We start from the raw sequence: 25343 nt of genomic DNA, 5'->3' as shown, positions 1-25343 counted from the left end.
TATACTATTTCATGTAATGCTGACAGTAACAACTCTTTGGGAACTGGCATTTGTATTGAGGCATGATGTGATTCTAGCAGAGGGGGATTAAATAGGGAATTGGTGCAAAGGTGTAAGTAGGATTGAAGGTGCAAAAAGCAGAGAGTGATGTAACTCAGAGATCTAGCTGCTGTTACTGCCTGTGGACTGAAGGAATGCGAAGAGAGAAGTGGGTGTTACCTAGAGACCAGAAGCCGTTTCCACCTTTGAGCTGGCAATCCTGAGCCTGTGCTTGCTGCTGACATTGCTGCAGGCACCGTGATGGATGCCAGGCAGGGACCGTTCTTGCTGACGTTGCTGGAGGTACCACCACTGTAGCCAAACAAAGAACACCCCCTTCTCAGGAGTGCAAGAGTTGATGCCACAGGTACAACTAGAAGCAAAATCACTTTCCCCTTTCTCTGCCTTCAAATCTTACTGCAGTCTCTTTTAACTAAAACTCAGCTGGCAAAGGTGTCCAGGAATATAAAATTTCCAGGCTTTCTATCTCGGCAGTAGAGGGCAGATTATAGAGCAGTCAGTAGAGGCTGAGTACCAATGAAAAATATTCAGCCCAGCATCACCATCTCACTTTTACAGATGAGAAAACTGAGGCTCAGGGAGATGATGGTAGCTTGTCCTCTGTGGCACACATGGGATTGAAATCCCAGTCTGTATATCTGAAAAAGTTGGAGATAGTGATAGCCCTCATTTAAATAAAGCTGTCCTTCAGCCCTTACTCCGCTTTCTCCTTGGGAACACCAAGAGTTGGTTCAACTTGGACAATACTTAAAAGCAAAGCAACGCCACTGGGAAATACTTTAAAATGCATTTGTGTGTATTGTGTGTTGAGGCAACATAGCTGGCATGGATGATGACAATTTAGCATATATTATTGGTAGATAGAGTTTTATAGTTTCCCACCCTTAATTAATTAGTGCAATTTGTCAGCACTCCCTAAATAAAATAATTACACATGTTGAGCAGATAGTCATTTTAACACATTTGAAAATGAACTTAATTAAATTTTGCTAAAATATGCCTAAATTTGCATATTTTCATACAAAATAATTGCTTGAAATAGTTTGCAGCATATACACTCCCAAATCCAGACTTGACTTCTACAATGAGGTTCATTTTCCGCTGGCTTCCTGTGAAACACAGAGAAGTAATTGTGGAGAGTGGATACAGGATCCTTTCATTGGCAAATTCCGGGGGGAAGGCTATTTAAATTTGCTAGAAAGAGAATCTTTTTGCCTGAGCATCCCTAGAGCCTTTTGCCTGGTGCACTTACAGGTCTCTTTTGGGGATCTGTGTTTTGAGGCAACAAGCCATTGCTGCATGTTGACATAAAAAGACTAAAGTACATTGTTCTCTGTTTCTTTCCAGTATAAATGCCCTGTAAGTGTCCTTATCCTTGTCAGTCTTGTTCTATCTTCACACATATTTACCTTGCACTGGGCACAAATCCCTACATTGCTGGATTAACATTGACATTTAAAATCGAGACATATCATCAGCATGGAAGAATCTCAAGGACTTAAATTTAATAATAGGAAATTATATTTTGCTTTGTATGCCAGGATAATACATTTTGCAATAGATGTCAAAATTTCATATTTTGTCAGTTGTTTATCATGAGATGGATACAGGCTATCAAATTCTGGCTGAGTCCAGAATAGTGATCCTTAACCTTTTTGGGTAATACTACCCTCTGAGATCTGGTGAAATGTTGGATTCATTCCCTAGGGAAAGACAGGGTCATATTTAAATACATATAAACATTTCCATATAATTTTCAAAGTTCATCGAGACCCTGAAGCCTGCTTGTTTAAACATTCCTATTCTAGGAACACTTTTACACTGTTGGTGGGATTGTAAACTAGTTCAACCATTATGGAAAACAGTATGGCGATTCCTCAAGGATCTAGAACTAGATGTACCATATGACCCAGCCATCCCATTACTGGGTATATACCCAAAGGATTATAAATCACGCTGCTATAAAGACACATGCACACGTATGTTTATTGCGGCACTATTCACAATAGCAAAGACTTGGAATCAACCCAAATGTCCATCAGTGACAGACTGGATTAAGAAAATGTGGCACATATACACCATGGAATACTATGCAGCCATAAAAAAGGATGAGTTTGTGTCCTTTGTAGGGACATGGATGCAGCTGGAAACCATCATTCTTAGCAAACTATCACAAGAACAGAAAACCAAACACCGCATGTTCTCACTCATAGGTGGGAACTGAACAATGAGATCACTTGGACTCGGGAAGGGGAACATCACACACCGGGGCCTATCATGGTGGGGGAGGGGGGAGGGGGGAGGGATTGCATTGGGAGTTATACCTGATATAAATGACGAGTTGATGGATGCTGACGAATTGATGGGTGCAGCACAGCAACATGGCACAAGTATACATATGTAACAAACCTGCACGTTATGCACATGTACCCTAGAACTTAAAGTATAATAATAATAATAATAATAATAATAAAAAACATTCCTGTTCTAGAAAAAGAAAGCCAGCATTTTTTCTGGTAGTACAGTATATTTTCACTCCTTAGCTTTCACTTTTACATTAAAAAATGTTTGAGTGCCTGTTGTATGCCATGCAACGTGCTGCTACCACCAGACAAAGTTCCTGTCCTTTGGGAGCTTAGATGCTATTAAGGGATAAATATATGAGTCATAGGAATATATGTGCCATTATGACTTTAATATGTAATATGAAGGTAAGCTATGTGGTACTTAGGGGAATTTTAAAAACTTTTTATTGAAACCTAGCATGCATACAGAAAAGTACACGTGTCATAAGTGTAAATGCGTGATAAATTTTTTATAAATAGACACCCGTGTAATGAGCACTATCAGGGGAAGTTTGCTGAATCACTGAGCCAAAGAGGTTGGGGTAGATTTCTTGAGGTTGGATGCTTGAGCCAGGATCTGAGATACAAACAGGCTAAAAGAAAGGAACAATCATACCAGATAGAGGGGCTAGCATGTGCAAAAGCCTTGGGAATGGAAAGAAGCAGGGAGCCTTTGTGAAAAGGAAAAAGGCCAGTGTTTATCAGACTCTGAGAGTGAATAAAAATGTGTTAGAAATGAGGATAGAGAGAAAGATGGGATCAGACCTTACAGCCCACCTGGCCTTTGTTCAGGATTTTGGTCCTTAGACCAGTGGTTTTTTACAGGAAGTACAATAACATCACCCTTGTGTTTGTAAAGATGACCCTCACTGTCTTGTGGAGAAATGGTGAAAGAGGATAGTGGCAGAAATGGAGAGACCAGGCAGCAGGCTATGGTACGAGTCCTGGCAATAGAGAATGGGAGCATGGACCAAGGTGGTGATGCGGAGATATAAAGAAGTGGATGGTTTCAGTAGCCAGTAGGAGGTAAAACTGGTAGGAGAATCAGTATGAGGGGTGGAGGAGAGGGAGCTGTCCAGAATGAAACCCAGGCTTGTTCAGTTTTTTTAATTCAATGGGTTGCATAGAAATAGAATCATCAGGACTTTACAGGCTTGAAAGGGACAATTGCCAATTTAGTTTCTGATATCCTGAATTTATGGTGCTTCTGAGAAGTCCAAGTGCACGATTCTCATGGGTTGTTGAATGTAAGTCAGGAGCTAGATTTGCTTTATGGACTGAAATATAATTTTAAGTATGTTACTTGAAGTATAGAGATTAGGTTGTTTAGGTGTATAGTATAGATAGAATGCAAAAAGACAAAGCCAATGACAGAGTCGTAGGAAGCTCCAGCATTTGTCTTAATTGAAGATTAACTGTAATGAAGAAAGAGAAATTGTGGCCATGGAAAAATAAAGAGAGTGAAAATTTGCATACCAAATGTCTCCCTTCTCTCTTCGTTCCCAGAATACTAGAATCCAGGCTTATATTACTTAGGCAGAAAATTAGAGAATCCCTTTGTAAGAAATGAACAGGGTCAAGAGAAAAGACTATGGATACTAGCTTTCAAAGCATCTTCCAATGAAATTGTTGTATCTCCCAGGCATGAGATTAGAGAATCCAACTGCAGGAAATGGACCAGGTACAAGAGAAAAGACTTGCATATACTTACTTTCAAAGGATCATCCATTGAAATGATTGAAGCTGCCCTCATATTACTGTGAGGCCATTAATTAACATGCTCTGCACCAACCAAAGGGCTCCAGTCACCTTAACACTCACTGCTTGGATAGGAATAGAGAGCCATGAACACCTGCATTTGAGCATTGCTTCCGTCTGGAAAGGCAGAGACTAAAACAAACAAATGGGGTATAGGGTGGGATTGGGGGCATTCTCACTGGAAACAGACAGTATAAGAAAGAAAAATTTCTAAGAAACTATTTAGGAAGATGAAAAAATAAATCCATGAATTTCTATCAATACAAAGGTAAGAACTAATGAATAAGAGTTTTTAGGCTTTAAATTAGTGTGGCAGAACTTAAAATAATCAGTAAGGCCGGGCGCGGTGGCTCAAGCCTGTAATCCCAGCACTTTGGGAGGCCGAGGCGGGCGGATCACAAGGTCAGGAGATCGAGACCACAGTGAAACCCCGTCTCTACTAAAAATACAAAAAATTAGCCGGGCGCAGTGGCGGGCTCCTGTAGTCCTAGCTACTCAGGAGGCTGAGGCAGGAGAATGGCGTGAACCCAGGAGGCGGAGCTTACAGTGAGCCGAGATCACGCCACTGCACTCCAGCCTGGGCAACAGCGTGAGACTCTGTCTCAAAAAAAAAAAAAAAAAAAAAAAATCAGTAAAAGATTTGGAAGGTAACATTAAGAAAATCTTCCCCAAAATGGAACCAAAAAGCCCACAATAAAACAGATGTATGGAAATAAGAATAATAAAATTATCAAACCTAGATATCAAACATTCAACTAATACAATTTCTAAGAAAAAAGAACAGAGAAAACATAGGAAACTATTAAAGAAACAGCACAAGCAAATATTCCGGAACTGAAGGATGTGACATTATAAAGCAGAACCCACTGAGCAATTGACATAATTGATTGAAAAGTTAGATTTATTCCAAGGTTCATTATAACTAAATTTCAAAACATTATTGATTAACAAAGAATTCTAAAGATTTGGAAGGGGCATGGGAATATGGGAGAGAAAAATCCATGTGCAAATGGTGACAAATCACAATGACATTGGGGCCAGGTACGGTGTCTCACGCCTGTAATCTCAGCACTTTGGGAGGCCAAGGCGGGTGGATCACCTGAGGTCAGAAGTTCAATTCCAGCCTGGCCAACATGGTAAAACCCCGTCCTTACTAAAAATACAAACTAGCCAGGCATGGTGTTGCATGCCTGTAATTCCAGCTACTGTGGAGGCTGAGGCAGGAAAATCATTTGAACCTGAGAGGCGGAGGTTGCAGTGAGCCGAGATCACGCCACTGTACTCCAGCCTGGGCCACAAGAGTGAAACTCCATCTAAAAAAAAAAGAAAAAGAAAAAACAGACATTGGGCTGCTTCACAGTAATATCAGAGGAAGAAGGCAAAGAAGTATTGCCTTGAGAAGTCTGAAAGATTATTTTCAGTTTAGGAGTCTATGCCCAGATAACCATAATTGTTTGCATAGAATAAAGACATTTTCAGAAACTGTGGGTCCCAAAAAAGTGTATCTGTCATGCAATTTTTTTCTGTTAGCAGCTAAAAGATACACTTTACCAAAACCCAGACAAGTTGCCAAAAGACCTGGAGATGTGGGGTCCACCATACAAAGAAGCAAAAGGAGTTCCTTGGATCATGATAAAGGGAGTTAGTCAAAAGTGGGTGGTCCAGGTATGAGCAGGAGGGCAGAGGGATCCAGGAGGGATATAAATGGAACTTGGAGATTACCTGCGTATCCATCCATAGCAGGAGTTTTGCAGTTCTCTCAGAGTTTGAAGAATAGTGATAAGCAAAACAACCCTAAGCAAGTGATATGTACATGGAAAACTTAGGCAAGTATCCTCTCTCGGAAAATGTAAAATCTACAAAAGAATGGAATCATATTCCTGGCACACTATTTAGATCATCTGTGACCAATTTCAGTATAATTTGTGTTTATGCTAAATAGTGACCCCAAAATTTGATATAAGAACAGGGACCACATATTGCTGTTAATGTTATTCGATATAAGTGTATTGGAGGAAATGGGGTAACGTAAGCCATACATTAAAGAGATCAGAGTGGGAAGGTGCTGGATTACAGATCGTAAGGAAATGGAGCATGGGGCAATGGTGTCTATACTACACCACTCTCAAGAAGTTTGGCTTTGAAGGAGAGAGGAGAGACTGGGCAGATGAAGGGGGATATGGACTCAAAGTAGGTCTGTGTTTGTTTAAACAGTAGAGACTGAAAAAGTTAATAGCTTATAAAAAGAGTCTGCCAGACGGGCAAGGTGACTATGTGTGAGAGGTGAGAGGGTAGTTAATGAAAGTCATTGAAAAGACATGGGGTGATGGGACGCGCAAAGCACTGGTGGAGGGACTGACCTTGGTAGTAAGGATAAATCCATAAATAACAGGGAGGAAGATGTTGGTAAGTTTTTATTTTTGGTAGCAGGAAGATGAAAGAGTTCCATCTGGAGGCTACTTTTTCCTTCGGAAGGAGAAAACAAAGTCATTTGCTGAAACAGGGATACTGTAGGTCAGAGGGTTGCAGGATGAAGAGTTTGAAACTGCTTTGTACTTAGATCTGAAAAAAGTGGCAGGATTGCTGAACCGTGGTGCAGCCCCACTTGAGGTTTATGAACGTGGATTTGTAGTGTAATGTGCCCCTTTTGTGTGACTCCTTCCAGCACCGCTCAACCAGCTGTTTAGAACTGATCCAGAAAACTTGCATAGTCGGATTCACCCATGCCTGGGATTTTGCCAAAAAGACGGAATGAAAAACAGAGTTGGGGAACGTGTTGAGTATCAGCATGCATGTTATTGAAATGATGGATTAGGAAATCTAAGCTGAGTACAGAAGACAGTGAAGAGAAGTGAAGAGCTGGTGGAGAGTAGCCAGGTCAATAGATAGTCTTATTAGGATCAAAGAAAAGGAAGAATGGAAATAGTTGAATAAGCAATAATAGCTTATCTTGGTTGAGTGCTAACAATGACCCAGGTCCTAGTGTATGCATTTTAAATAGATTAATTCATTTTATCCTTTAGAGCAGACTTCAAAGGAGATTCTATTAAAAGTAAGTCACTGAGTAGAAAAGTAACTTATTTAAATCACACAACTCATCAGTGGAGAAGATGAGGTTCACATTCATGTTGTCTGGCTCTAGAGCCAACACCTTTAACCAGGATGCCCCATTGAAGCTGTTTGAAAGTAAATGGGGAGTGGTAAACAGAAAGGAGATTGTGGTAAGAGAGCAAAGTGTTTGGAGGTGCTTACAGACGATGAAGTCCAAAGTATGACCATGAGGCAGGTTGCTGAGTTGAAGTGGAGGAGATTATGAGAGAAGAGATAAAGAGAATTTGGAGCCCCAGGGTATGGGAAAGGGCATCCAAGTGAGATGATGTCATTTCCACTATGGTGGAAATCAGCTTGGAGGATTGCAGTTCTGCAACTGCTGACTAACCTCATCATTGGATTAACGGAATTCAGACGGTTTGCCTGTCCCACTAGAGTGAGGCCAGGTTATGTTATTAACATTATATTTCTGGGATATGTCGTATGTAGGGTTAGGCATATACATATGACTTAAATGTTTGGTGAATGAATGAATGTATGACAGATATGTGTAAACTGAAGTGAGACTCATTTTGATGTGCTTTCCTTAGCCAATTGATAATCTCCTGTTTTCCTAAATGTCTTTGTTTTCACAGGAAAGCCCATAACAGTGGTGAAGATTCAGATCTAAAGCAGAGGAGGAGGTAAAAAAAACAAAAATGGAAGGAGAGTCAGAGGGAAGAAGGGTTAGCAGATTTAGAAATGTTCAGAGTTGAGGAAAGAGTGGGGGTATTATTGCTTTTTTTTTTTTTTACTTTCAAAAACCAGTTTGTCTTCAGCTGATTCCCAATCTTCCATTCTGTTGCGTCTTAAGACTATGCTGTTTCCTACTCCCTTGTGTCTCAGAGGAGCTGTCTCATTTATCTGTTGCCATATTATAATCCACTCCAGAACTTAGTGGCTTAAAGCAGCAACAACTGTACTTATCTAGTATAATTCTGTCAATTAAACAGGTAACTTTTTAGCTAGTCTTGTTCACAATTTCATGAGGCTGTGGTCAGATGACAGCTGAGGTTGTGTTATCTAGGGGGCCTTTCTCTTTCATGTTGGCATCTTGGCGGAAAGGCTGCAGGCCTGGGACCTCTCTGCATAGTTTCTCCACCTGGGTAGCTTACACTTCTGTAGACACTTCTTTTGCACTTCTTTAGGCTGGAAGCAGAAGCTACCAGTATGTTAAGGGGCGAGTCCTGGAACTGACATAGTATCCCTTCCACCTCATTCTGTTGGTAAAATCAGTCACAAGACCAGTGTAAATTAAGAGGCTAGGGAAATAAACTCTACCTCTCTCAGTGGGGCGGATGGGAGGGTTACAAGATTTTGTGTCCACATTTAGTCCACCACCAGCTTTGCCATGTCAGAGTTCTGTTGGAAGTAATTGATTTTGTGGTCCTTTCTGGGAACATGCTGACATTCACCTTAATCGGTTTTTATATTTCCCCTGCATTGCCATTTCGCTGAGCTATCGACTCAGTCAGATGTCTTACTGAGTTCAGAAACACTGACTTGGAGAGGGATAATACAGCTCTTGATGTTTGGATTGATAATTTTGCTGCAAAATGAATTCCAGAGGACCAATATAAACCTTTCTGAAATTTTTCATGAGTGATAAACGTGTGTTTTTTCTTTTGTTCTTACCATTTTGTCTTCAGGTCACGTTCACGCTGTAACACAAGCAGTGGTAGTGAATCGGAAAATTCTAATAGAGAACACCGGAAAAAGAGAAACAGGTAATATCTCAATATCATACTTAACTGGCAGTCTGACATCAGAGGCTGCCTTTGGTGGTAGAAACTGTGTCCTTTGTAAGTCTGGTTTTTCCGTCTGTGTTTGAGAAGCAATCTGGCACTATTTTGAAGCACTTAGTTTAGGAAACTTTAGCTCTTTAAATGGAGTTTTCTTATCCTCACAATAAGATGATTAAACAACTTGACAATGAGGTCTCTTCTTGTGTGTGTGTGTTATTTTAAAGATGATTCTGTATATAGCTACAATGTGTAGCGAATTTCTCTAAGGCTGGTAAGAAAGTTTACCATTTGTAGAGAGATTCTCCCTGAACTATCTCTTCAGTGGCATTACTATATTTTACCCAACCAAAAATAACTCATTGTTTCTTAGATTCTGCAGTTTCAGGCTCACGTATACATATGTGCTGATAATATGTGCATTTACTCATCTGTGTGTGCCGGACATACCATATATATAAGATACATTTTTTTAAGAGATTTTTAATCACATCATTTGACATGTAATCAGTATTAGTCGTGGCTTAATGCATTAATCAGTTATCCCTAATTCCAAAATATGCACTTGAAAACAAGAAGTATTTGTGTGATTAATGAAAAGAGCACCTTGGGAGTCAGAGGGATTTGATTGCCAGTCATGCTAGTTGTTAACCCAGTGGTTCTCAACTGGGGGAGTTTTGTCCTCCCTGCCTTCTCCCCAAGGACATTTGGCAATGTTCAGAGTCATTTTTTATTGTGACAATTGGGTAGGGGGGGTTGCAACTGGCCAGGGATGCTGCTAAACATCCTACGATGCATAGGACAGGCCCTGGCAACAAATAAGCGCCTTGTACAAAAACATTATCAGTAGTGCCACTCTTGAGAAACCTGTTTTGACCTAATGTGGACCTCTGGCCTGGTTGCTTTAGTTTTCTGAGTTATCTTTTTCTCTTCCAAAAATTGAGGAAGGCCAGGCACAGTGGCTCATGCCTGTAATCCTAGCACTTTGGGATCCCAAGGCAAGCGGATCACCTGAGGTTGGGAGTTCTAGACCAGCCTGACCAACATGGAGAAACCCCATCCCTACTAAAAATACAAAATTAGCTGGGTGTGGTGGTGCGTGCCTGTAATCCCAGCTACTCAGGAGGCAGAGGCAGGAGAATCGCTTGAACCTGGGAGGTGAAGATTGCAGTGAGCTGAGATTGTGCCATTGCACTCCAGCCTGGGCAACAAGAGCGAAACTCCATTTCACACAGAAAAAAAAAAAAAGAAAAGAAAGAAAGAAAGAAAAATGAGGAAGTTGGATTAGATAATCTCCAGGGTCTTTCTTTAGTGCTAAGAACCCTTGTGCTTGGCACAAATTGAATCGGTGGCCCTCTCTAACTATGAAGCCTGTGTGATAATAGCCCAGACAGCACTGTAAGGGTGGACAGTTTTTTAGGAAAGCATTCTATGTGGAGTCTGCTGAGGCTGGAACTACACTAGACAGATGGGAGATCTCAATGTGTTATGACACCTTTCTCAAATAAATGATTTCAGTTTCTTCTGTGAAAACCCACATGTGGGAGGTAGCTCCTTCTTAGGTACCCTCTAACTGATCAAAAATTCAATATTTCTGCACAAACAAAACAAAACAAAGCAAAAATACCCACTTATTTTCCTATTTAAAACTTTTTATTGATCACGCCAGTATTTTAAGTCTGTTTCTGTTTTGCTTAATATATTCTAAATTGTGCCCATAAATGTTCTTTTCTCAACTGTTCAGAAGGTGGCCCATTTAAAAACATTTTTTGGGTGACCAAAATTGTTCACATTCACTACTGAAAATGAAACACTAGTGAAAGGTTGCCATCAAGTAATTAAGTTGCTCATTACTGATCTGGTTGCAGTGGATTTAATATTTCTTGTCAGTATTTTCTCCCTTAAGAGTTTCTTCCCCCTTTTCCCTGGAGATTCTTAGATTGGCTTTCTTTGTACTGTGTAAATAGTATGTTTTAGAATAACGATGATTCTGAATGTTTAATGAACTTTGTAAGGCTAGTAATGAGAAATAGCTTTCAAAACACATTCTGACACATTTCATGCAAAAGATCCAACAGGTTTTCACAATCATTTATGCTACCTGTAGAAATATTGCTCTAGGAATACCTAAGTTGCCTATGTCTGTAGAAGATGTGGTGTAGTTTGCCTGTCAATAGCATAGCAAAAAGTGAGCAGAGGAAGAAATATAGCTTTCAGTTCTGATCCTCACCACTGCAAATTAGGGTGCAACAGGTACAGAGAAAGAGGGTAGAAACTCATTGTGCTGTCTGTGTCTTGGTGCCATTTACCTATTATGCTGTGCTGCTGCCAACCCCTCCATCCCATTATTAGCCTCTTAAATTTTGCCAGAACCCACCCATCCCACATGAGGATGCATAGGTCTAGATATTTCAACTGCAGCCCTGCAGTCTGTTCAGCCTGCATCCTTCCTTTTATTGGCTGACAGTGTGATCCAGCCAGTTCTTTGTGCTTTTATTACAGGACTCTGGTAACCCTATAATGTGGCAAACAGAATCTTATACATGCTGATGTTCTACCTCTTGCCCGTAAGGTCTGTACACTCAGTCCCAGGATGCTTCATTACTTTCCAGCAAGAGCCTGCACCCCGACGCACCCTGTGTTTCTGTCTCTAGGAAACTATAGCCTAGGGAGAGGGACAACTACTGGGCAAATTTGCTTTTTAGAACCTCTTTTGGAGTCCATGATGTGTCCATTGGAACTCTGGACAGAGTCACTTTTACTTTCTGGAAGTTGCATGTGGTGTTTGGGATGTTGCTCCCTCTGCTACTCCTTCCTGTGGGATTTTTTTTTTTTTAAACGTAAAACGAGGTCTTTCCTGTTAGACATGAGGCCACTCCATGGAAATGTTGTTGTTTTCTTTTTTCCAGGAAGTCAACCCATTGGAGCATAAGCTGCTTTACTGTTTCCATGGATAACCATTTAAACATTTCTCATTTTGTGTGAAGAGAAAAGTTAATAAAACAATGTTTATGAATCAACTTTACCCAAAACAGGCTTTTGACAACCATTAAATTTTAAAAAATAATAATCCACACCAGCTCTGGAAGGCTAATGTTAGAAGCAAAGATTGTTGTTTAGTTTCGATTTTAGGAAAATGTAACTGTAAACCACCCCATCTGTCTGTCACCTTTGGGTCCAGACCTAACAAGGCCTGGTGTGTAAGGGTTCTTGTGTTAATTGTGCCCTAACTGTAGGGCTTCATCCCACCATGTTTCCTAGAACACCAGAGGAATTCACCCTGCTTCTTTATTTGGGACATCATTTATGTTTTCCCTTACCCCTTTCCACTTTGTCCTTTCTTTACTGTTCTCATGATCTGTTTGGTTATCCTATAGCTTTCTAGGTTTTGAGGTTTGAGATGATAATTTTTCACTCTCTTTTTATAACCAGATAGAAGTTGGAGGCACAATTTTTTATTATAACACTTAAGATGACACAAAGTTTTCATTTCTCCTTTTAGTTTCTCTACTATATGCTCATCTCCCTCTCCATTCTCTTGCTTTACTTTTCACTTTTTATATCATGTTATTCTCTTCACCCAGTTCCTTTCTGTTTCCTGGACTTCCTTCCCAGTCTTTTTTCTTTTTTCTGTCTCCTCTGAATTCCCTCTCTCCCTAGAAGCCAATGATATGACACAGAATAACCTGAGGACTTGGGACTGGGTCTTGGTTCTGCTGTGTGCTGATATTTGACCTTGGGCAACTTGTATAACGAATTCAAGTATTAGTTTTCTTCTCTTTAAAGTTGGCGGGGAGTGGGGGAGGTGTGCTGTAACAACTGATCTATTTTGTTGAATGAGTTACTGTAAAGATCAAATGAAATGTAAGAAGTGAGAGCACTTTGAAGTACAGAGCCACATAGTCCTATACCTACTTCCAGAGTTACTCACTGCTGCTGCATCACCTGTCCGCTCCTCCATCCTCTTCCAGCCTTTTTTGACTTTTCTTTTGGTCCTATCTTTCATTCTCCCACCTTTCCTAACTTTATACCTTAGGTTATTTTTACACCAGGATTCTTAACTTCTGATTCTTGGGTAGGTGCTGGGGGTTTCATAACCCCACGAAATTGTATGTTAAATTGTATGTAAAGTTGTATGTGGGCATCAAGTGTGTAGTTTTCTAGAGATAGGGTCTGTAGCTTTTACCAGATTTATTAGGGGGTGTTTATGTAGCACCTGCCCCCCTTAAAACTTACAAAGTTTTATGGTCTAAAAGCTGAAGGATTAGATTGGTACTGGGAAATGAAATTGGTGTTTCAATTCCAGCAGGATTAAAAACTAAAATGCCTAAACTTTCTTTAGAGATTACTTTGCTGTACTGATTTGTGAAATAGTTGGTTCTATTGAATTCTTGAAGTTGGGAGCCTACTTAGTACAAGGCACTATAAAGTTAATCTATGTGAATATTAGATTGTATTAGTTAGAATTTTGAATCTTGTCCCTGAGATCAGAAGGGCCAGCAGCTCGCTTATTGCTGTAGGTTTGAGACCATGGCCATGTGCTGGACTTGCCCAGGGTGTAGGATGAAGGAGGTCCTCGCAAGTAGACTTAGGAGAGTGAAACATTTCATGAACTAGCTTTACCTAGATATGTCTTGAGCTTAATAAAATACCCTTGACGTTCAAGGAAAAGGTTCTACAAAATATCCTTTGTGCTCTTGATGAAAATCAGCAGTCCTTTGAGCATTCACTGAGGATAATCTTTGAATTACTCAGTCATTCTTAACTTTGATGTGTTGCTAGGCTCTTAGAATTTTGAAGTGGGAGGTGTGGAGGAGTGGGTGATATGAAGTAGCCTGGTGCATTTTTTTCTATCAGCATAAAAGTAGAAATAACTCGGGAGCCTACCAAGGATTAAAACAGTAAGAGAAATGAGAGAAGCTTAGGGTAATAGTAGAACTAGAGGAAATTGACAACAGGGGACTATTTGAATACTTCCCTAATTTTATTCTAGGATGTTTGCATCATAAACCTGAGTCATGTATGTCAGGTTGTATGTGTATATACACATGTACATGCAAATCTGGGAGCCTGTGTTACGAAATTGAACCCGCTTTGAAGAGTTCTGTGGCTGTGAGCTGGTTACTTTACCCTGTGAATCTTCATTTCTCACATGCAAAGTGAAATAATACCTGACCTGCCTACCTCACTAGAGGTTTGTGAAGATCCAGGAGATAATAGATGTGCTTTGAAAAGTAGAAAGTACCCTGAACAGGCAAGTCCTGTTAAATTGATAACATCTGGCACTGCTCAGTATTATCTGAAGTTCCTGCAGTATCTGTAAAATGGGGACCAGCTCCATTGAACAAAAAATAAATCAACGTTTTCTAACATGAATTTGTTCTGGCATGAATGTTGTTAGTTTCTCCCTAACAACATTAGGGTCTTTTAGACGTCTTTTAGGGTCTACTAGATGTCTATAGTATCTAAATAGTAGATTAAGACAGATTTAAATGTTTTAATTATGTTCCATAAGGTCTTTTATATTGTTTTTCTAAAATGAAGAAGCACATTTCTGTGTCAGAAATTTGGCACTGTAAGAGGGACAACATATCTGACTAGGGCAAATCTAGATCACAATTTTGGTAGGATTTTGTTTTGGGAGTGGTAAAGAAGAACTTTATTGGCCCTGTACCCCAGGGAAAAAATGTATTTGGGGTGTTAGCAAACTTAAACTGATAAGCATTTCTTCCATGTTGCTTGAAAATAGGTAACTGTTGGCCGGGCGCGGTGGCTCACGCCTGTAATCCCAGCACTTTGGGAGGCCGAGGTGGGCGGATCACGAGGTCAGGAGATCGAGACCATCCTGGCTAACACGGTGAAACCCCGTCTCTACTAAAAATGCAAAAAATTAGCCGGGCGAGGCGGCGGGCGCCTGTAGTCCCAGCTACTCGGGAGGCTGAGGCAGGAGAATGGCGTGAACCCGGGAGGCGGAGCTTGCAGTGAGCCGAGATCGCGCCATTGCACTCCAGCCTGGGCGACTAAGCGAGACTCTGTCTCAAAAAAAAAAAAAGAAAAAGAAAAAGAAAATAGGTAACTGCTTCCTTGCCAGGCACTGCCTACTATCCTGCCCCTGATTTAGGGGCTGCAAACAAGGTAAAAATTTTGGGTATGGAGAGAAGAGTTCATACAAAGCTAGTGGAAACAGACAGTGTTCACCATACTGCAGATGCAAGGGTTTCTGATTTCTACTTTAATAAGATATATCAAGATTTAGACATGTGATATGGATGATTTAGGGCTTCCAGAGTATAATCAAGGTTGACAGAGATGACTGTGGAAGGACAAAGCCGCAGCAACTGAGGAATGCTGTTACATTACTGAGTGAGGGCAAAATAGGTTAAAAATTCATGAAAACAGGAGAGTTTGAAAGGGAAATTGTGCCAAAAGTAGCCCATTGTAGTAGTGGGAGCATAAGGAATAAGTGGAAGAGACAGAAGTACCTTTAAAAGCAAGTAAGAATAATTTATTGATGGTAGAGACAGTGGGAAAAGCAAATGAACTTTTTGCTTGCTGGTCTTAAGGGAGTATGTCGACACATGCCTGGAACCAACATAAATTTCCCTAGGGAAGAAAAACTAGAAAAAAAAAAAAAAAAAGAAGATTGCTTTATAGCAGGTGATCCAAAAAAAAAAAAAAAAAATGAGTACAGTTGATGAGAAACACAAGTTCACAATCATTTGGGACCTGCAGATTTAATTTTGGCAATGGAGGGGGCCACATGAAGCAATTGTTTGGAATGTTATGTTATAGTTGAAGCGTATAAGTTTCTTTCAGTGTGTCTGTCTGGTTTGGAAATAAAATACAAATAGAGAAACATCAAGTTTTAAAGCTGGAAAGGATCTTTGCCGTTAATTTTATATATGAACAGCCTGAGATTTGACCAAAAAAGATAAGCAATTCGCCCAAGGTCTCTGAGTCAGATAATGGCAGAGCTGGGAATGGAGAAAACTCAGGAGTAAGGTTTATGGCTTGTATCATCTTGAAGCTTCATTTTACATTTGCTCTGAAAGACTTCTTAGATTCAGCATTAAGCATGGTGTTTATCTCAGTGAATTAGAAGGGAATTAAGAACTTATGTAAAGGAAGGTTCTGTTAGGAGCAAAACTGCTAAAGGGATAGGACACAATAAAACTTGGGGATTTGTGTAAGAATTCATTTGATAATGTGAAGAATTTTGCAAAAGAGTCAGGACTGTGATTGGTAAGACAGGAAAAAAGAGGCTAGGAAGAGTCATTTTCTTCATTGTTATCAAATGATTATATGGCATTTCATCTTCAAAACCTTTGCAGACTTTAATTAAATGTCAAAATGCAGTTAAAATCTAAATTGTATGGATAGTCTGGAAAAGTAGATTGTTGAAGTTTGGTAAGAGATGGAAGAAATACATTAGAATTCTGTTCTGAAACATGGTTAGAATTTGCTGTATTCTAAAGCAACCCTCTCCCTTACATATTAACTGAAAAACAAAAACCTTGTTATGATATACTTCCTACCACAGTTGTTGACCCTCTGTAGTTACAGATGGAGAAATGGACAAAATAGGATAAATGTAGGCTTACTGGATCAATTGGTACTGGAAATAAATGTTTGTCAGTTTATTGAGGTTCACCTTAGATACAACATTTGAAAATTAATACATCCACGACACAAATGACAATGGACTCTTTTTCCCCTTTGAGATTTTGATGACTATGATGTAAGAGCACATTTTGACTTTTTAAAAGGTACTATGTCAAAACAATGTTTGCGGTATTTTATTCTTCTTGATGTAAATCTGTACATCGAGATTAAAATACAGCAAGAAAGAAGCAAAAGCCATTTGGATTCTCCCACACCTGAGGATAAATGAGACTTAAAAAGTCAGAATCATCACAGGAAACATGTCTTTTTCATTTAAAGACTTCTTTATTCACTCATGCATAAACAAAATAGGGATCTCCTGTGTCTTAAATACAGAGTGCTACAGTATTCTTGCTTCTGGGGCTAAGATTTTTTTCTTTCCAAGTAGCACCTGTGTTTTTTGGAGCAGTTCAGCAGTGGAAGAAATGACACTTTCATTCTTGTAATGAGGCACCATTAACCAGAGGTCTTTTGTAAGGATGTAATTTCAAACTTCATTACAGGCCAAGGCGGCCACACTACCCTTTACTCAGGAAAATGTGCTTCTGTTGTGACTTTCCAAAGACTCTTACATTTTTAATGCATCTTGTTAGAATATTTATGAAACAGCATCGCCAGTAGAGGGCATCTGTCTTTGAAACATGGATCACAAGGATATTAACTGACAGGGTTTCACTGCCCTCACTTTAGACTTTTCAGTTAGAAAAAAGGTAAAGGTACATGTATAATCTTGAATTCTTTCTGATTTGGTCCTTATTACTGTTATAGCAGAATACAGGAAATACGCATGCTTATGTCTCAGGAGTTTTAATTTTTTATCGTCAGAGTGAAGTCTGAGTATGAGGGTAGCCAGCTGAATTCCACAATAGATGAGAATGAACATACAGTAACTGCTTCCTTTTCGGTGTCTATTACTCTAGGAAAAGTATGTGTTTGCCCAAGTTAGGCCTCAGCTTTGTTAGTAGGTTTGACCTCTCAAAAATATTTATAGACACCCCGACTTCCTGATACAAACATTTCACATTGTAAAATTTAGTTCTGCCCATCAACTGCACAGTGATTTCATTCAGAATGAAAGCTGCATCCTAAAAGACTCCAGGGTTAGGAGTTAGGAGACCTGAGTTTTGTGTCCAATCCTGGGCCCAGCAATCCATGTGTGGGTTCCTGTAGGAAGGGAGATGCCACCTTGCCAGTGCGGCACCTTCCCTGTGATTGTCTCTTCCTAACCCTGACCCCTCAGTCCTGGGGGTGTCCAGGACTGTTCCCCTACCCACAAGCCCGGTGGGTTTCTGACTGTCACATGAACACAGAATGGCTTGTAGGTGTAGGTTCTGGCTACAAAAATGTGTGTCTGTGTGTTTACAGCACACACGGGTACCAACGTGCCATTTTCAAATAGGAGTGTTTGTTTCAAAGAATGATTAATAATTATGACCTCATAGTCATAGAAAACTATGATCTCATAGTTTTCTTCAGTTATTTCTAATATTAAGGTCCATAGCAGTGTATGTTCAATTTAAATTAACTCTGTATATGCAATGAGAGAAAGAATTATGCTCTTAAATCTGTGAAAAATACCATGATGGTATCCTGTTAATCTTCAAATAATAGTCTATTAAAAATGAAAACTTTAGTGAGGAAATACATACACTTCAAAGGCTTGGAGTATGTTACAGATAATTTTTTACTTAGCACAATTCTCCTTTAATCTAGAGAGATTTAAACAGTTTCTTCCTCACAAAGTGCTGTTCTTTTCAACTTGAATTTTCTTTACATTATGTCTAAGTTATATGTGAAATGAATATGTGTCACCCATCCACTGATTCGCACCTGTAAGCAAATCCAGATATCCAGCCCACAGTCTATACTAAGTGCTATAACAGAGGAACCAAAAGACATCTGTTCAGAGAAAGAAATGCCTCCAAGCCTGCCTGTTCTTTTTACTTTTGTCTCGAAGCAGTTATGCTCATGCAGTGGCTGTACTGGGTGAGTACCTGGCAGTTCCATGCTGCTCTCTATACCCTGGGAGATGAACACTCTGGAGCAGCTTTCTGAAGAGCCTACATAAATTAGAAGTTAAATATTCAAGTAACAGGTGTTCAGTTTGCCAAAAAAAAAAAAAAAAAAAAAAAAAATGGCTTCACAGCATCATTGTTGTGCATTCGAGACAGTATTTCACGTAAATTAAGTACTCCTCCTCTTCCCCCGATAGTGCACCTCATTATTTGAAAGACTTGATACATCGGAAGTCCAAAATTTCTGCAGGTTGAGCGTGGTCCATGGGTTTTGTTAAGTCTATATCATGCTTTAGAATTGGTTGCAAGACTTAAAAATTAGAAGAGTTCACTTTAAAAATCCAGATTTGGGGATTATCTTGTTTTAAAAAAATGAGAGGATTTGGTAACACTGTCCTGTGATCTTACATGTCAAGCACCTGTGCTTCCAAGTCTTTCCCACCTTTCTCTTTTCCTCATTTTCATTCCTTCCCTGGCCACATGCAGCATCCAACTGTCATTCCCTCTTAAATGTGTGAGCAGCCATGATGAGAATGGTGTATCTTATTCAGCTAATACATTATGCCACCATATTTAACTTTTTGTATGTCTAGATTTCTATCTTAAAAAATGGGAATTATATTTGGCACCTATTTTTGATGAAAACCTTGACAATTAGTATGACTTTTTAAGAGTATTTCAAAGTAAAACCATTTATTACTCTTTTGACAAGCACATTTAAAATCATGATTTTGTTTCATCGGTTAAGATTGGCTCTATAGCAGACACCAAAGTTTCTTTAGTCAAAACTTAGAAATGTTTAAATTGAATTTTTGATACATGTCATTTTGCTAGAAAATTAGAATCAGAAGTCTGCAAATAACATGTATTTACATATATAATGAGTATTGTATACTTCTGTGTGTTTATATGTACTTACCTACATATAGATGTATTAATTCAGTTAATATGCATCTTTAGCTATAAATGATCATAATAAAATTTCTGCTGCTTAAATAACATTTAAAAGCAAGTTTAGGATGAAGCTAAAATGCGCCATCCAGGTAGATGTTAACTTCAGATGCATGGCTTTCCTTTCAGAATACGGCAGGAGAATGATATGATTGATTCAGCGCCTCAGTGGGAAGCTGTATTAAGGAGACAAAAGGAAAAAAACCAAGCCGACCCCAACAACAGGCGATCCAGACACAGATCTCGTTCGTATGTGGACTCTTTTTATACCTTGATTCGAAAACACTGAATTTGAAGTAGCATGTGGATATTCAGGTCTTCTAAAGTGTTTTAGTTCAACCAGGATTATTTCGTTGTTTATTTGTCATATTTACCTTCTAATATTTGTGACATTTATTAGCCATGTTTGAAGCCATAGAAGTTGAAGCACAGTCAAAACAAAATGTCATGCAAACAAGGCCCTCAAAGCCATATTTTTGTTTTGTGTTGTTTCTTAACCAAAGTATACATTTACCTGAATAGATAGGAATAGTCTCCTTTGTTGTAGAGCCAGGCTGCTGATGAAATACCTGCTGCTTCTCTCAGTTTGAGTCTGCACAATTCTCTGAAGCCTTGTTCCAGACTGAACCAGATGTAGATATCTTCCCATCAAAATACCATTTGCGAACAGTAGTCAGTGAGTGATTCATTACACCTCATTGTTGGAATTTGCGTGCTCCTTCTGTTGCTAGGCAACGCCTTGTGTGAGCACAATTACACCCTAATGGTGTGATTGCCAGTCCCCCAAATTAATTGTCTTTGAGCTGGTAAAGTTTCTGTGCGCGTGTTTTAAATATGAGCATTATCAAGATTTAGACGCCTTACTTCCACTCCATTTGCCAAACCATGGCTCACCTTTTTAAAGTGAGCCAAGACTAAGTACAAATCCTTTTGTGATGGTGGGTGGTTAGATGTCTGGTGTTGATTACTCACAGGGGGAGGAATTAAGTCCAGTTGCGTATGATAAGGAAATGAAACAATTGGGTAGTGGAGGTGGAGACTGCGTAGGTAGGTAGGGAGCTCTGAGGGAGCCAGGCAGGAGGGTGACAAGAGGACAGCTGTGAATGCCACATCAGGTTAAAAGAAAAGATTAGGAAAGAACTCCGGAGTGTACCAGGGGTTCACACCAGGACCTTTTGTGCTGTGGGACACTAAGGACACTTGTCAGTCTTAGATGTTTACCTTTCAATTAGAAATTAACCCCGTGTATATGTGTATGTATTTTATCAGTAGTGCATCATTGTGAGTGATGACTTTCTTTTGTAATAGAAAACCTGCAAATAGTCACTAAACCATGTACACCCTCACAGATGTATTTATTACTCTGTAATGTTTTTTTAGCAATCTAATTAAATTAGTGGTCAATTTAAAGCAGAAGTTAATGAAAATTTCCTTTGTTGTGATAGCACCTTCCCCCAACTCCATTAAAAAAAAAGAAGTTTAGATATGAAAGAATCAGACCTCATTGAAGAAGTTTACTCAAAAGGCACAGAACCCAAGATTAGATCCGGCACAGTCATGGGTAAATCTTTTGCCACCACATTTTTACCTTTCCATGTGGAATCATTTTCTTTGAAGGACTTGTTATACACAAGGTTTGGCAACTTGATATTAAATCTTAAAACAGCATTCAGTTTTTATAACTATTTCTAAAGCATTATGAGTTCAATTAAATGTCAGTAGTACAATTAATTTATTTAAAAAGGAGAAAGTAAAATAAAATTAGAAAAAAATCCTATATATAAGTTTTGAAGAAGCTAAAAAACATTCCTAGAAAAATAGTAAATAAATGGAACCATTCATTTGTAAATAAAAATTGGGAAATAGAATAAAGTTGTTATTACTATAATTCAGTTATATTATAGAGCAAATATTTGTAGTGGGCCTGGAAATTTAATCATTTTTTAGTCGAGTGGTCTGAGGTTCATTTAACAGCCTTTAAAATTGAGGCAATTTGAGGTGAAATTTACATACAGTCAAATCCTCTCATGTGTACCATTTAATGAATTTTGACAAATGTATCCATAATCTATCCATCCTGCCAGTCAAGATATAGAATATTTCCATAATCCAGAAAGTTCCTTCATGCTCCTTCTAGTCAGTGCCCACCCTCACAACCAACTGCTGTTCTGATTTCTTTTTCTTTTTTCTTTTTTCTCTGTCACCCAGGCTGGAGTACAGTGGCACAATCTTGGCTCACTGCAACCTCTGCCTCCCAGGTTCAAGCCATTCTCCTGCCTTAGCCTCCCAAGTAGCTGGGATTATAGGCACCTGCCATACCACCCAACTAATTTTTCTATTTTTTCTATTTTTCTATTTTTAGTAGAGATGGCCAGCATGTTGGCCAGGCTGGTCTCAAACTCCTGACCTCCAGTGATCTACTGGGCTCAGCCTCCCAAAGTGCTGAGATTACAGGCGTGCACCACTGCACCTGGCCCTCTGTTCTGATTTCTATGATTAGTTTTTCTCTCTTGTTGAACTTCATATAAATGTAATAACACAATACATACTCCTTTAAAACCTTGCTTCTTTCACTCAACATGTTTTTGAGCTTCATCCATGGTATCAGTGGTTATTTAAATTTTTTGTAGAAATGCACCGCAGTATTTTTATCCATTCTCTTCTTGATGGACATTTGAATTGTTTCCAGTTTTTGCCATTGTGTTATAGACATTATGTACAAGTATGTGTGTGGAATCTGTTTTCTTTTGCTTTGGGCAAAAACCTAGGAGTAGAATTGCTGGATTACAGGGTATTTGCAGGTTTAATTTTATAAGGAACTACCAAAATGATTTCCAGAGAGGTTGGATCATTTTATACCCCACTAACAAGATATGAGAGGGTCTTGTTCTGCCCCAGTTCTTGCTGGTATTTGAGTTTGTTGCTATGTTAATTTTCGTCATTCTACTAGGCTCGAAGTAGACATTCCATCGTGGTTTTAATGAGCATTTCTTTCATGGCTAATGATGTTAACCACATTTTTGTGTGCTTATTGGTTATTCATCTATCTTCATTTTTGAAGTGTTCAAATTTTTTGTCCAATTTAATTGGGTTTGTCCTTTTTATTATTCATCTGTAGGTTATTTATGTATTCTGGATAAAAGTTCTATTTCAGATATCCATATTATGAGTGAATACTTTCTCCCAGGCTGTGGTTTGCATTTTCATGTTCTTAACATTGCTTTTTCATGAGCAGACTTTTTAATTTTTGATGAAGACCAATGTATCAGTTTTTTCATTTCTAGTTAAGGCTTTTTTTTTTTTTTTTGAGACGGAGTCTCTCTCTGTCACCCAAGCTGGAGTGCAGTGGCCGGATCTCAGCTCACTGCAAGCTCCACCTCCCGGGTTCATGCCATTCTCCTGCCTCAGCCTCCCTAGTAGCTGGGACTACAGGCGCCTGCCACCTCACCCGGCTAGTTTTTTGTATTTTTTTAGTAGAGACGGGGTTTCACCATGTTAGCCAGGATGGTCTCGATCTCCTGACCTTGTGATCCGCCCGTCTCGGCCTCCCAAAGTGCTGGGATTACAGGCTTGAGCCACCGCGCCCGGCCCTTTTTTTTTTTAAATCTTAAGGAGTATTTGCCTACCCCATGGTCACAAAGATAGTCTTACATCTTTTTCTAGCAGCTTTATAGATTTTGCTTTTATACTTAGGTCTGTGTTCCATTTAGAATTAGTTGTTGTATATGGATGAGTAGAGATTGAAAGGTTTGTTTTCCTGTAGTCTATCCAGTTCCACCACCATTTTTGAAAAGACTTTTCATTAAAATGCCTTGTGGCCTTTGTTGAAAAAGAATTGACTGCTCACATGTGGGCCAATTTTGTTTCATTGATCTATTTGTCTATCCCTAAGCCATCATGTTGTCTCAGTTACTGTAGCTTTATGGTAAGACTTGAATAAGGCAGTGTAAATTCTCCAACTTTTGCTTTCCCTCTCCCCTTTCTTTTCAAGATTGTTTTAACTATTTTATTAGGACTTTTGCATTTCTGTCTAAATTTTTGAATCAACTTGTCAGTTTTTACCGCCTTCCCCCAAAGACTTTTGACTGTGATTATGTTGAATGTATAGATCAATTTTGAGAAAACAAATACCTTATTCATCCATTTGTTTTTATCTTCTTTCAGCAATGTTTTGTAGTTTTCAGTACAGAATAATTCATTTTGTTACATTTCAGAAAATGTATTTTTCAGTTGTTTTTTAGTATATAGAACAAATGATTTTTAAAAATACTGATGCTACATCTTGCCACCCCATAAGCCTTGTTAAATTCACTTATTAGCTCTAGAAGCTTTTGCGGGGGTGGGGGGCCGTTTCTTAGGATTGTCTACAGTTACAATCATATTTGTGAACAGTTTTCCTTGAGTTCTAGTCTTTCTGTCTTTTATTTCTGTTCCTTCCCTTATTATACTGGCTAGATCATGTAGTACAGTGTTGAGTTACAATGTTGAATACAAGTGGTAAGGAAGCAGACATCCTTGACTGCTCCTTTTCATAAAGGGAGAGCATTCAGTTTGTCACATTATATATGATGCTAGCTGCACAACTGAGGAATATCCCTTCTATTTCTAGTTTGCTAAGAGTTAGTGAAGAGTTTTGATCATGAATGGGTCTTGAGTTTGATTACAAACTTTTTCTGCATCTGTTGAGATAATTGTTATATGGGTTTACTGTGTTCGTGGAGGAATTAAATGGATTCAATTTTGAATGATACATCCTTGCATTCCTAGCATAAGCCCCTTGTGGTCGTGATATATTTTCCTTTGAGTATGTAGCTGGATTCTACTTGGCATTACCTTGTTAAGATTTTTTTCTTTGTTTTTGTGAAAAATTGATCTGTAATTTTCCTGTAATGTCAGGTTTTTGGTAAAAAGATTATATTGGTCATTTAAAATAATTTGAGAACTATTCCTTCTTCCTCTATTTTCTGAATGAGTTAATATAAAAGCATTTTTTTCTTCCTTAAATATATAATTCACCAGTGAAACAATCTTTGCCTGGAATTTTCTTTGCGGAAGGTTTTAAATTACAAATTCAATTTCTTTGGCAGATAGTGAGATATTCATATTTTATACTTATGTGTAGGTTTTGATAATTTATGCTTTTAAAATAATTTCATTTTTATCTAAGTTGTCAAATCTTTCAGCAAAAATTTGTTTATAATTCTTCATGTGCTTTTAACATCTGTGAAATCTGTTGTGATATCACCACTTTGATTCCTGATGTTGGTGATTTGTGTTTTCTCCTCATTTTTGTTTTTTATTTATTTTTTTCAGACAACAGTTTTAGATGTTGCGTTTTCTTTGCTATCTGTTGTCTGTTTCATTGACTTTACTTTTTATTCTTTTTATTTTGTCTTTTACCTGCTCCTTTTTTTTCATCTTCTTAGGATAACATTTATCTTAAACCTTTCTACTTTTGCAATATAAGCAAAAATTTCTAAATTTCCCTTTCAGTCATGCTTTAACTATATCTCACGTTTTGACATTGTTTTTATTATGCAGTTCAAAATAATTTTTAATTTATCTTGTCATTTTTTTGATGATGGCATATTTCGTTGTGTGTTTAATTTCCAAATATTTCCGGATTTTCTACAAATATTATTATTATTCTAATTTAATTCCATTGTGGTTAAAAAAAAATTCTGAACAGTTTTAATCCCTTGAAATTTACTGAGACTTGT

The 25343-nt window shown here is 38.6% G+C and overlaps 1 protein-coding gene across 6 annotated transcripts in view; it reads left to right on the top strand.

The window, feature by feature from the left end:
- Positions 1-25343, top strand: part of EPB41L4A (erythrocyte membrane protein band 4.1 like 4A) — a 255842-nt gene that overhangs the window by 214634 nt on the left and 15865 nt on the right. For 5 of the 6 annotated variants that reach the window (XR_010587555.1, XR_012414006.1, XM_045394097.2 and 2 more), the window contains 3 exons: positions 7850-7897; positions 8903-8980; positions 19753-19872. Coding sequence is in view for 4 of the 6 variants with exons in the window: in XM_045394097.2 (XP_045250032.1) it covers positions 7850-7897; positions 8903-8980; positions 19753-19872 (246 nt within the window). In the remaining 2 variants the exon portion in view is untranslated. The remainder of the gene's footprint in view (positions 1-7849; positions 7898-8902; positions 8981-19752; positions 19873-25343) is intronic. The other variant, XM_073994041.1, reaches the window with a different exon arrangement.

Source organism: Macaca fascicularis, chromosome 6 (genome assembly GCF_037993035.2).
Source record: "Macaca fascicularis isolate 582-1 chromosome 6, T2T-MFA8v1.1".
Taxonomy (NCBI): Eukaryota; Metazoa; Chordata; class Mammalia; order Primates; family Cercopithecidae; genus Macaca; species Macaca fascicularis.
Note: the sequence above shows the minus strand (reverse complement) of the source record. Positions and strands in the feature narration are given on the sequence as shown.